Genomic DNA, 13,093 nt, shown 5'->3' with positions numbered 1-13,093 from the left:
AATTAATAAATAAATAAATAAATAAATAAATAAATAAATAAATAAATATTAAAAAAAAGGTGAAATGCTCATACATACTACAACATCAACTCTGAAAACATGCTAAGTGAAAGAAGCTAGCCATGAAAGACCACAGGTTTTATGACTCCAGTTTTATGAAAACATCCAAAATAGGTAAAACTATATAGAGAAGTAGTAGTTTAGTGGGTACCTAGGACTGGAGAGGGAGAGGGTTAAGGGGGTAGGGAACACAGAGTGACCACTAGTGACTGTGGAGCTTCTCTTAGGCTGATGAGAATGTTCTAAAATTGACTATGTTCAATGACTGCACAACTACGAATATACTAAAAAATCAATGAACTGCATATTGTAAGTAGGTGAAATATATACAGTGTAATAAAACTGTAATAAGGCCTTTAAAGATGAAGAAAGAGAAGGTGACATAAAAGTGGTACCAATGTTCCTTTATCACGTGCATTGAGGGATGAAATAAAGCCTAGTAAGAGGGCTGGGATTGGCAGTTCGCTGGTTTATTCATTTGTTCATTCATTCACTCAACACACATTTAGTAAGTATGTATTATGACCAGGTGTTGTTCTAGGCACCACAAATAAAGCAAAGGATACGGACAAACATCTCTGCATCTTTCTAGAGCAAGCAGGCCTCAGGGAGCTTGTGAAGGAAGAAGAATGTATTTGTGATGAAGAATACAAGAAAATATAAAAACAGAGGCAAGCCAAAAGTCAACAACAGGATGAAGGATTTCAAGGTCTTCTTGATGAAAATACCGTCAGGTTTTCTGAGATAGCTCCCAACTTAGTAATATTACTGTCCGCCGTAACGGACATCCTATGCACACGTTTGTGTTTTAATGTCAGTACAATTAAACGTTTGTCCACTACATACTAACTGTACGGGCTGGGAACTTTGTAACTGCCCCATGAAAATATTTATTTAAACATGACATCTAACGTTAACCCATCGTAACATCATAGAAATATGGTAAATATTTTGAATTTGCAAATCAATTAAAAAATTGTATACTGGTTACTATCTCAAATATTTTTGGCAGACAGCACTGGCTATTTCTGAGACTGCAGAATTATGAAGTAGATCTTCCTCCAATTAATATTGTTTCATGTTACTAAATAAATTGAAAAACACTCTTAGCAGTGTTAGCACCAACTATATTAGTTGCTGGGTATAATTTTTATCTGGTTGAAGCCATTTACTTCTAAAAGGAAGGAAGCTTGAGAGCCTGTATTTATTCTAACTCAAAGAAGCAATAAGTACTATAACTAAGATACTGTATTTATTTGCCCGAAAGAAGAAAACAAATGAGGAGGACAGTATATATTCTTCTCCTTCATTTGCTCTAATATCCTTTAAATAACAAATTTCTCAGAGGCTGAAGGACCATGAAGTCATGCCTTCCTGCTTCACACCTTGTCAGAAACCTGGCATTGTAGGCTGTGACAGCTACTTTGACCAAGTGTTACAGGATACAGGACAAGACTCTTCCTGTTGCCAAGTTCTCCAGCCAATGTTACCATGTGACCTTGGGCATAATTCCTTGTTTCTGTGGTAGGAACCTGGTATTAATTTGTACCATCTGTCGTTTAATGGAGGAATATTTACATATATAATAGAACATAATTTATTGTGATTCAGAGTCAAATAACATTTACTTAGCAGATACTACGGGAGGCATTTTACATCTTGTCTCCTTTTACGTGCTGAGAGTAGAGATTAAATCTTGCTTCTCTTAGAAATAGTACAATGCCATCTATGGAAGCTGAGTCTATAGTAGGAGCTCACGTGAAAATAGTCATTGATTTCTTACGGATGATGCATGTGTGACTCGGTTGCCTAATAAACAATGTAGTTGGGCTGTAAGGTACTTATGGTGAATCAAACTCTCTTCATACCTAAGTTCCTGTATGTTTATATGAAGAAACAAATACCACAACATTAAAAGTCATTATAAATAAGTGTCCTAAAAATATGTATATAAACTGAGACCTCATTAATAAAACCTTACTGAACAGTTTAAGAGTTTAAGATGTTTACCAGGTACAACGGTAACAAAAATCAGGAACACAACAGAAACACTAAAAAGAAAAACCTAGCTAAGCATAGTACTCAAAACAGAATGGTTTCTACAAAATTATTGTGTGATTAAGGTAGCAAATAATCTTAAGCAACTCATGCTGTTTTTAAAACCAAAGCATCTCAAGAAGAAAAAAAAAAAAAAAAAACAACCAAAAAAAACAAAACAAGCAGTTACAGAAATCTGGACTCTATTAGGAAGTAGTTCTATAGTCTGCCCTGTTTCATTTAAAAGTTGATTTAATCTACTGTAAGATGGAAAAAATGGAAAACATTTGCAAAAAAATAAAAGTGGTTAAAGAAGGTAGCAATTGGGAAACTTTTAAACTATTAGTGTTAATTCTAAAAAATAACCTAACATATAGCAAAAAATCCTGTAAAATGGGAACATGCCCCCTGGCTCAGCTGTTCCTAAGTCGTAAACAGACTGTTATCAGATTCTAAGGAGTCAGCAGGCAGTGAATAAACAAGTTCTTGTGAGTTCCAACTGGAAAGTTCATTCATACCTACATTGGTTCATTTTATTTCACATGCAACTTTAAACTATTCACTATTTTTTCCTATTTAAAAAAAAAAAAAAAAAAAAGCAAGCACAAACTTTAGTATAACCAGGACAAAATTCTGGACTGGTCAAATCTAAAATAAAGAGGTTAAAAGTTACTTTTTAAGTTATGACTTCATATTCTACTAAAGAAGTATCAACTATCAATTCTTAGCTGGGCACGTACACGCAGACACATACCTCCACTCCCCCCACCGATTTATGGCACATAACAAATAGAGCCTGCCCTAGGGACAGAGAGGAATAAAATTATAAAAAAAATTATGAAAACTGGACAGGAAAGTGAAAAGGACACCAGGTACAGTGCCCTAGACACCCCTGGGGTATGATTGGAGTTCAGAGATACATACAAGAGGGTCTTTGTGTCCAAAGCCTCTCTTATTACAACTGACACGTAGGAAGAATCCTAATTCTTTGAAACATTTTCTTGTAGAAGGTATGTCTGATTCTCAAGTCTTTAAAAAGAATTAGAATCTGGCTTAAGGGCAGCCTGGGTGGCTCAGCGGTTTAGCGCCACCTTCAGCCCAGGGTGTGATCCTGGAGACCCGGGATCAAGTCCCACGTCGGGCTCCCTGCATGGAGCCTGCTTGTGTCTCTGCCTCTCTCTCTGTCTCTCATGAATAAATAAATAAACTCTTTAAAAAAAAAAAGAATCTGGCTTAATTCTAGAGTTAGATTTATATAACAAGACCTCTTAATTCAATCACCTGACCCAGTATCCTCCAATAGCCTCTTAACTGGACTCCTTACTACTATTCCTTCTTTTCTTCGACCCATTCTTCACAGAGCAGGGAAGATTGTAAAAATAAAAAATAAAAACACAAATCCACTCGTGTCATTACTCAGCTCTAACAGCTTCCATGGACTCTTAGGAAAAAGCTCCAAACCTGACATTTTCTACAAGGCTCTGAATAATGTGACCTGCTCACCATGCAGTCAATTCCACCTTAGCTGTGCCAGCTTCTTTTCCAGCTCCTCCCCACCACAGGGCCTTTGCATCTGCTGTTCTCTTCCCTAGAATCTTCTTCTTCCTTGTCTGTCTAGAACTTTCCAATTAATCCTTCTGCTCCTCGCTTAAAAGTGACTTCTGTGGAAGAGTTAGGCTCTTCATCAATCTCCTGCTCCTTCCGCCCTGTTGTTGGAACTCTCCCTTCATCATACTTATCATAACCGCAATTGAGTTACCATGTGTTTAATGCCTTTTCCTAACCATGTACTATAAGCCCCACGAAGGAATAACTGTGTCTTGTTTCCTGCTGTTTTCCCAGTGCCAGGCATATGGTAGGAATAAGGCACTGAAGGGAATGTAATTTTGCAGAGTGCTTTTGCATAAAGGCACGAAAATCAGTCTACCTCACGCAAAATCATGACTCTATCAACAATACACAGTAGAACATTAACAAGTGTTTGTGTGAGAGTTTAACAAATGAAGAAGCTGTTGAAGCAAAATTGTTCACAATCTTTTCATTCCCAAATACTCCTAAATTTCCAGTGAGGTTGCTTTGCTGGGGACATGTGGTGCTGCCCCTTGAAAATATCCACGGGATTCAGTGTGGTAGCAAAGTTTCCTGGGTGGAAACAAACGGAGGCTCTCAACCAAAGCCAATCAGCATTCAAATGAATGAGTCATCAAAAAAAATTGTGTCCGAAAGGCCACACAAGAAGAAATGGTAAGAAATTCAACCAAGGTTCTCTCAGGGTTAGCCAATTCACTTTTAACTTCAAATAAAACAAATGCTTCACAGAAGAGGCAAGGATGTGCGGAAACCTAAGTAAACACTAGGAGGGAGGGAGCCGTGAAATGAGGATTTCCCATGATTCTGCCCTGACTAAAAAGAAGTTCCTGATTTATGGTAGATATTCCAAAAAACTCTGGAATCTAAGTTTCATCTAAAACAGTGAGTAACCATTTGATATTTGGCACAGACGTATGTCAGTCTACAACACTCTGATTCTGTTATCTGAGGTCACGGTCAATTCTTAAACTTTAATGCAGGACATTTAGGTTTCTGTAGAACAAAAAGCTCCATCATTTAAATACACTATGAAAAAAACCTTTTTCTTTTTTTTTAAATGAAAGGATATTTATTTTCAAGAAACCTTCAAGAAGGGGCACCTGGGTGGCTCACTTGGTTAAGCAGCCAGCTCCTGATTTTGGCTCAGGTCCTAGGATCTAGCCCCACGGGGAGTGTTGCTTGAGGATTCTCTCCCACCCTGTGCCCCTCCACCCCATATGTCCATGAGCTCTGGCGCTCTCTCAGATAAATAAATAAATCTTTAAAAAAAAAAGACTTCAAGTCAATGAAGAACAGAGAAAAAGGGGAAAAATATGAAGAAAAAATTAACAATTTAAGCCGATACCGAGAGGAGGAAACTCAAGGAGAATAAGCAGCAAATGAATTGTAAATTTTCTATCCTCTTTACCTATCAGCTCAAGATTTTCAGGAAGTAAAACTGAAAGGATGGGAATCTATCACCATCTCACTTAGTGCTTTTAATCTACTCTTCCGATGGTGGGGAGTGTGTGTGTGTGTGTGTGTGTGTGTGTGTGTGTGTACAGTGGTGAAAGGGGGAAACTAACATTTGTTTTGTGCCTACTGTGTCATGTGCTTACAGACACCGCACATGTATGCGTGCATCCTCCCGGCCAATCCTCGGAGGTTAGAGAAGTGAAATGACAGGCCAGCAACCACCTGGCGAGCATGCGGCAGAGGCGGGGATGCTCCTCCTGCAGCACCACCTGCCTTACCTGCACTGGCTCTGTTGGAAATATCGTTCATCCAGTGTATTGTTTCCAAGGGTTTTTTCTTTCCATTATTCCATCCAAACGAGTCTTCTCTCTCACTCTCTCAGAGGAATTTTATTAGCTTTCCCACCTTGTTCCATAGCTTAGAAATTAGGAAAAAGCAGATCTTTCCTCCCAGGTAACAGCTGCTTCTCTATCACATTCTAGGTGGAACTGTTAATGAGACCTATGGTGTTTATCTCAAACCCACCGGAGCTGAGAAGGAACAGCAAGCACTGCCTTCATTCTCAGTGTCCGACATTTTCACACCTGGGAGGTTCTCAATTTTCTCATTTATATACCATAAAGTAATAGCTTTCCCCAAATTTTAAATTGTCAGCTTAATTAAATCATTGTTCAATATCAATATATTCATCTATTTTTCTAATTTAAAATACTGACTGCTTTGTGGGACATATTGTTGCATTAGCAGCACTTCTTAAAACTTTCCTACCGCAGTGCCCCCAACAAATCCAAGCCACGGTAGCCAAAATTCACGAGAGATTTTGTTCAAGTCTTGCATTTTATTTTAGAACTTCAAGTAACTTTTGCATTCTATTCCACTTAATAGCTTTGCTTTCAATTTTCAGAGAAAGACTTGAGACTGTCAACACTAACAATCTAGAAAATATCTCAGGTTTATTTTGCAGTGTCTCAGTACTCCATGAGAATCTATTCCTTTGAGAAGAATGGTAATGTGGTCTTTAACACAGTACTATGAAATGGTAATCTGTGGATAATAAAGCTTTACGTTTATAGAATACATTTCAACAACTGACAGATTTTTTTTTTTAACTGACAGATTTTTAAAAAGTAATTGTCATTTGTGTTCCAATCTTATAAAAGTGAAAAATCAGTATTTTCTCTACTATGGAAAGGGAAGTACACAGAAGTTATATAAATGCTAATATACTTCTAATTTTTAGAATTCTGGACTAATTTTATTTGTAAAATCTGTAAAACTTATGTTATTAACTGTTCAGTCTTTCTACTCTATTCTAATCTCAGATAACAAGTACTAAAAGAAACACTGCATTTTTGTTTTTAGAAATTGTAAAATGTAGAAGTCATGCTATAAAGTTGAAAATTACCTTGTTTATCTACAACAGAGTATGAGGCCAAGAATCCTCGTCCAGAAACATGGATTCCACTCATGAACAGCACTGTAATTTCATTGCTTTTTGATTCAATTGAATGGTTCATCTGCAACCCCAGACCACAGTATTTGCCTAGAAAGGAAGGGAAAAAAAGATATTTGGTAGGACTCTCATAATGTCAGTAATATTTACAATGTAGGGTAAGAGCATCAGAACAATATACCAAACTGGACATTAACTAGAAAATGGTGACTAGGATGCTTAGTGATTAAAAAATCACATTACTCTGAAGAAAGAACAAATGCCAAGTATTAACTGTAAACAATTCAAAGAAAAAAATGGTACAGGCATCAGTGATCTTACAAAGATTCTATTTCTTGTGAAAGACATGTATACTCTTTAAAATAGTAGTGAGAAATTAAAAAGAAAAAAGCATTTCATGCAGGCAGGTGGCTCAGAAACAAATTAATAGTTAATCAGTAATATTTTTAACATACTCCCCACAAAGTACCCCTAGATTCCTGAGCTCAGGGCATTCCTTAAACCTTTTCCAGACTTCCCTCAATTTTTCTTCCAAAGATTGTTGAACTTTTAGTGAGTGCCTTTAGGTGATTATGCCCAGTCCTACAGCATTAACTATGCTCTGACAATTCACATTTCATCTTCACCCAGAGCTTTTCTCTTGAACTTCAGGTATATATATCCAAATGCCAACTTTTACTCTTTAACGTCTAATAGACATATAAAAATAACATAACTTCAATACAAATTAAGAAAAGGGAAGAAGAAAAACATTAGAGTAAGATACCCACCATAACTAATAAAAATGCATTTTTCTTATGTGCTTGTTAACCATAAAATTCTAAGTAAATAATAACATTCCAAAAGTGTTTTAGGCTGTGCCAACACCATTCTAGAATAAGAGTAATAGGCACTTCCATAAATACCATTTTCAAGGACTGAACATGATCTTGTGAGCAAAAATATCCTAAAAAATCAATAAGAAAACCCCAACAGAACTGGTAAGGGAGTTTAAAGATGTCATAGGATCAATATACGAAAACCAATTCTATTTCCACATAGAAGTCACAAATAACCTGAAATGAAATTTTTAAAACTTTGTAACAGTATGAAAAATATTAAAATATTTAGGGATAAATTTTTAAATTTTTTTTTCAATTTTTATTTATTTATGATAGTCATCAGAGAGAGAGAGAGAGAGGCAGAGACATAGGCCGAGGGAGAAGCAGGCTCCATGCACCGGGAGCCCGATGTGGGATTCGATCCCGGGTCTCCAGGATCGCGCCCTGGGCCAAAGGCAGGCGCCAAACCGCTGCGCCACCCAGGGATCCCCCGGATAAATTTTTAAATAAGAAATTCAAGGGGTGCATGGGTGGCTCAGTCGGTTAAGCATCCAACTCTTAATTTTAACTCAGGTCATGATCTCAGGGTTGTGGGATCGAGCCCCCTGTTGGGCTCTGCACTGGGTGTGGAGCCTGCTTAAGATTCTCTCTCTCCTTCCCCCACTTCCCCCCACCCCCCGTCTCTCTCTCCTCCCTAACCCCCACGCTTGTGCACACTCTAAAAACATAAAAATAAAAAATAAAAACCAGTACACTAAAAAATAGAAAACACTGCTGAGAAAAATTAAATGAAAACTAAACAGAAAGACGAAGTTCATGGATTGGAAGACACAATACTGTTAAAATGTCCAGTCTGCCAACATTGATATATTGATTCAATGCAATTCCTATAAAAATCCTGGTGTTATTTTTTTCCCCAGAAATTAACACAATGAAGCTAAAATGTATATGGAAGTGCAAAGGACACAGAATAGCCACAACAGTGTAGTGAAAAAGACAGCTGAAAAGACTAATATAATCTGATTTTAAACTTACTATAATACTACAGTAACCAAGACAATGTGATATTTTTTAATGGCGAATCTAGATCTATACCTAAATCTTTATTTATACCACCTATATCTATATCTATACCTATATCTCTGTACATTTCAATGGAGCAGAACAGAGCTCAGAAATAGTCACATTTGTAGTCAACTAGTTTCTGACAAAGGTGTGAAGGTAACTCAATAGAGAAAGGATAACTCTTTCAACAAATGTACTAAACCAGGTGGCTATCAATATACAAAAACAAATGAACTCAGAACTTCAAGTCAAAATGGACCATATATCTAATTCTAAGAGCTGAACTTATGGAACTCTAATAAGAAAAGACAGGGAAAAACTTTGTGACTTTGGGTTAGGCAAAGATTTCTTAGATCCAACATCAAAAGGAAAAACCATTAAAGAAGAAAGTGAAGAATTTGTACTTAATCAAAATCTAAAATGTTTCCTTTCAAAAGATACCATTAAGAAAATGAAAAGACAAAACACAGAGTGGGAGAAAATATTTACAAAACATTAATCTGAAACAGAACTCATATCTGAAATGTGTAACGAATTCTTACAACTCCATCAATCTCATCCTGTAAAAAGGGAAAAAGATCTAAATAGCCACATCTATAATAAAAAAAAAAAAAAAAGACCTACTAAATGGCAAATAGGCACGTGAGAAGATGCTCAAGAGCATTAGCCATTAGGGAAATGAATATTAAAGCTACAATGAGATAACACAACCCTCTTATTAAAAAAGCTAAAATCTAAAAGACTGACAATACCCAATACTGGTGAGGATATGGAGAAATTAAAACCTTCAAAGTCTAATGGTAGAACTGTAAAATGGCACAGCCATTTTTGGGAAGCAATTTGGTAATTTCTTAAAATGCTAAATACACATGCCTCTTTCCAAGAGGAAAGAAATCACATGTACATAGGAAGATCATTCAAATGGTCCCAGCAGCATTTCTCATATTTGCCCCAAACAAAAACAACTGAATAGTTCATCAACTGACTCATGGATAAAAACAATGTGGTATATATCCATACAAAGAACTACTACTACTCACCAATAGACAGAAACGAACTAATGATACATGCAGCAACATGAACGAACTTCAAAAACATTATGCTAAGCAGAAGCTATCTGTGGTATTTCCAGAAAAGATTGCCCAGAATAACACTACTTGTTAGAGATGAAATCACTCCAGAACCTGGGTCCTCCACCTTGTCCCATGCTTTTTTCTTCTACGTACTATGTCCCCGTAAAGGAGCTGACACTTTCCCTGGGGCTGCAAAGAGAAGCATTTAATAACAGCATGATCTCCTTGTAAGTGATCTGGGGCAGCACTGGGGGACCACAGGGTCTGCAGCAGCCTCGCCACTGTCTTCTTTCCACCCACAGCAACAACACCCTTTCTGCTTTTTTCCTTATCATCCAGCAACTGGTTCATTCCTTAATGAAATTAGTAAATGCTTCAGCTTGTCTTTTGGTATAAACCATCTCATAATACTTCACTTTTGCCCTTACCTGAAGTATTTAAATCTATGCCACCTTTCCAGTTCATTATAAAACCATTTTAATTGAATCAATGTTTCCAAAATATCATTTAAGCAGAATTGGGAAGTTCAGCCCTATTTTTAAAAATGAGTTACTCTTTACAACTGTTTTTCCCCAGCCAATGAGAAAGTACTATATTTGTTTTAAATACATTTCATAATTTTGTATTTTGTGTGTTAGATAAAAAAAAAAAACAAAAACAGGTAATTCTTTGTTATTTCCCCAGAAGATGAGAATAATTTACCCCTAAAAGCATACTGACAGTGGTCAGTTAAAACAAAACTTCCAAGTTCTAAAACATCTAACACTGTCTACAGATTTTATACATAGAATTTTTCTTTCAAGACATATTTCTCCAAAGCTTTATAATTTGTGAATTATTTAAAAATTAGCATGTACATGTGATAATTCTGTAAAAACTTTTAGGATGAGCAGAGAAACTAGTTTGTTCTAAGACTGTCAGGCCCATATATGAATAGAATAACATATAAGAAATAGATATATTTTATTCTATGTGTCACTGTGTTTTAGATTACTTTTTCCCCCTTAACTTGGAAAGGTTACGTTCAATTTTTCTGTGAGATTAGCCTGCACAAACTGACAAAGCAAAACCCCTGAAGTTTTCTCCCCTTGAGGCACCAAAAAAAAAAAAAAAAATGCTATTATGTCTTACAGTGAACAGCATCCATAACCTTAGCATAATTGTTTTTAAAGATTTAATTTATTTGAGAAAGACAGAGGGAGAGAAGGCACACGCGTGCGCGCGCACACACACACACACACACACGAGGTGGGTAAGGGGCAGAGGGAGAGAGATCTCAAGCTGACTCCACGCTGTGCCAGAGCCCCATGCAGGGCTGGATCTCACAACCCTGAGATTATGATCTGAGCAGAAACCAAGAGTCAGTGCTTAACCACCTGAGCCACCCAGGTGCCCCAGCATAACTGGTTATAAAGTGGCAGTATGACCCTGGTCATTATACAGAACTTTTAGGAAAAGGTTATAAACAAAAAACAACCATCAAAACAGCAATCTAAAAATAACAAGGGGGCAGCCCAGGTGGCTCAGGGGTTTAGCGCCACCTTCAGCCCAGGGCGTGATCCTGGGGTCCCTGGATCAAATCCCACGACGGGCTTCCTGCATGGAGCCTGCTTCTCCCTCTGCCTGTGTCTCTGCCTCTCTCTCTCTCTCTCTCTCCGTATCTCTCATGAATAAATAAAATCTTTAAAAAAAAAAATAACAAGGAATTTACATTTACAGAATTAAAAAAATAAACAATCTGAAAGTCAAGAACATCCAGTCTATAACTTCTCCATTTATTTACCATTTAATAAATAAATACCAAACATTAAGGCTTGTGCATGAGCACACACACTTGGTCATAGGTAACAGGGTGTTCAATACATGTCTTTGCTCATCCTTTATTTCTTTAAAAACACCGATTGTGGAAAAGGAAAAAAAAAAAAGCTTTCTATTCCAAATAAAAGTTAATATTAATTTTATAAAAGTAAACATAAAAATTTTTAACATTAAAGCAAAATAATACTTAAGAAGTCCTATAACAGTTATCCGCATAAACAAAAAGATGATTAAATCATCAGACTTTTTCAATACTACATAACTCAAAAATAGATTGGTAAATAGAATATTAAATACCATATTACTTTTAAATACTAAATATTTTCAAATAATGACCTACCATTAAAAGCATAATATAAAATTGATGTTATTCCATATCTTATCTCAAATATTAAAAATATCTAAAAAAAAATATCTAAAGCTGTATAATTTGTCAGCAAAGCAAACAATATGTGCAGAGCCAGTGCCCATTACATTAAATCTTAAGGCCAAATGTGAAATAATAGGTAAAGGCAAGAGAAGTTATATCAAGTAGAATCTCTATGTATGTGAGTTAACACTTGTAAATGTGAACAAGTTTCATCTGGGCTCATCAGTACTAGCTGCTGTCACTTAGGGATCTATGTATGTGGGATTTTATTACAAGGCTGATTAAGGCCCTCAGTACAAATATGACTTTTCAGATACTCTTAAGTACAAACGAAAAAGATCACACTTAAAGAATATTACCAAGCCATGCAAAGGTGTCTTTATAAAAATTTTATCATTTATACTAATACTATGAAATCCCAAATTATTAGATTGAACTTGGACGTACTCTAAAAAAATTAAAAAACAAAAGTATATTCTTGAAGTGAAACAATGTTTAAAAAAGTTTTTCCAACCCTTTCAATATAGACAGGATAATAAAGCATTTCCTATTAGCACTACAGCTTTATCTCCTTTTTTTTTTTTTTTTTTAAATCATTTGGAGTTACCCTGTCCTCTGAAATGTGAATAAATTCAGTCTGTGGTAGTAACAAAACTTTTTTAAAAACTGTGGATCTCAAAAGGCAGTAAGTGCTAAAGAACAGATAATCTCAATTAAAAAAGAAAAAAGGACAAGTACAATAGCTGACTCTGTAGGTGCTCAAGTGAGTTCAATATATACCAGGTAAACATCTGCCTTCACCTCTTATTCCCAGCCAAAACAGATATCTCCCTCCTCACTCCTCAACCTTTGATCAAAGGTTTTACCCATTATACAAGTAATGCAAGCACTTAGCGAAATACTCTGGGAAAGGAAGAAGAAAATTCATTCCTAATCTGGGCAATATACTAGTTAGTTCTTTAATTCCATTTTCCTAGTTTGGCCATCCAAAGGTCCTCCTAAATCAACACAAATCATTCAATTGCTAACAATTATAGATTCTACTGATGGCTCTCAAACCCTGCCAACATTTCTAGAAGTTTCTCGCAGATAAAATAAGAATTTCAAAAAATAGTATATGGATACATGCACAAAATTATTTTTAAAAAAGTTAATCAAGTATGTTAATCACCATAAGGCCTGTGAAACACTGGTTTTAGTCTAAAAGAATCCATGTTCCAAGGCAAGTAAAAATGCTTAAAAAATTATTACCCTTAGGAAACTAGAAAAAGAAATCCAGAGTAAGAAGAAAAGATGTAAGAATTAGAGCAGAGACCAGTGAAACTAAAAAACAAGAAATCAACAGAGAAAA

At 35.9% G+C, this 13,093-nt stretch overlaps 1 protein-coding gene across 3 annotated transcripts in view; it reads right to left on the bottom strand.

Moving 5' to 3' along the window:
- The window catches only part of DCBLD2 (discoidin, CUB and LCCL domain containing 2), an 80,344-nt gene that overhangs the window by 30,478 nt on the left and 36,773 nt on the right, over window positions 1–13,093 (bottom strand). For all 3 annotated transcript variants that reach the window (XM_072811691.1, XM_072811689.1, XM_072811690.1), the window contains one exon: window positions 6,548–6,685. In XM_072811691.1, the coding sequence (XP_072667792.1) occupies window positions 6,548–6,685 (138 nt within the window). The remainder of the gene's footprint in view (window positions 1–6,547; window positions 6,686–13,093) is intronic.

The sequence above is a fragment of the Canis lupus genome, chromosome 35, assembly GCF_048164855.1.
Source record: "Canis lupus baileyi chromosome 35, mCanLup2.hap1, whole genome shotgun sequence".
NCBI lineage: Eukaryota > Metazoa > Chordata > Mammalia > Carnivora > Canidae > Canis > Canis lupus.
The sequence above is the reverse complement of the archived record's forward strand: the minus strand, read 5'-3'. Positions and strand labels throughout refer to the sequence as shown.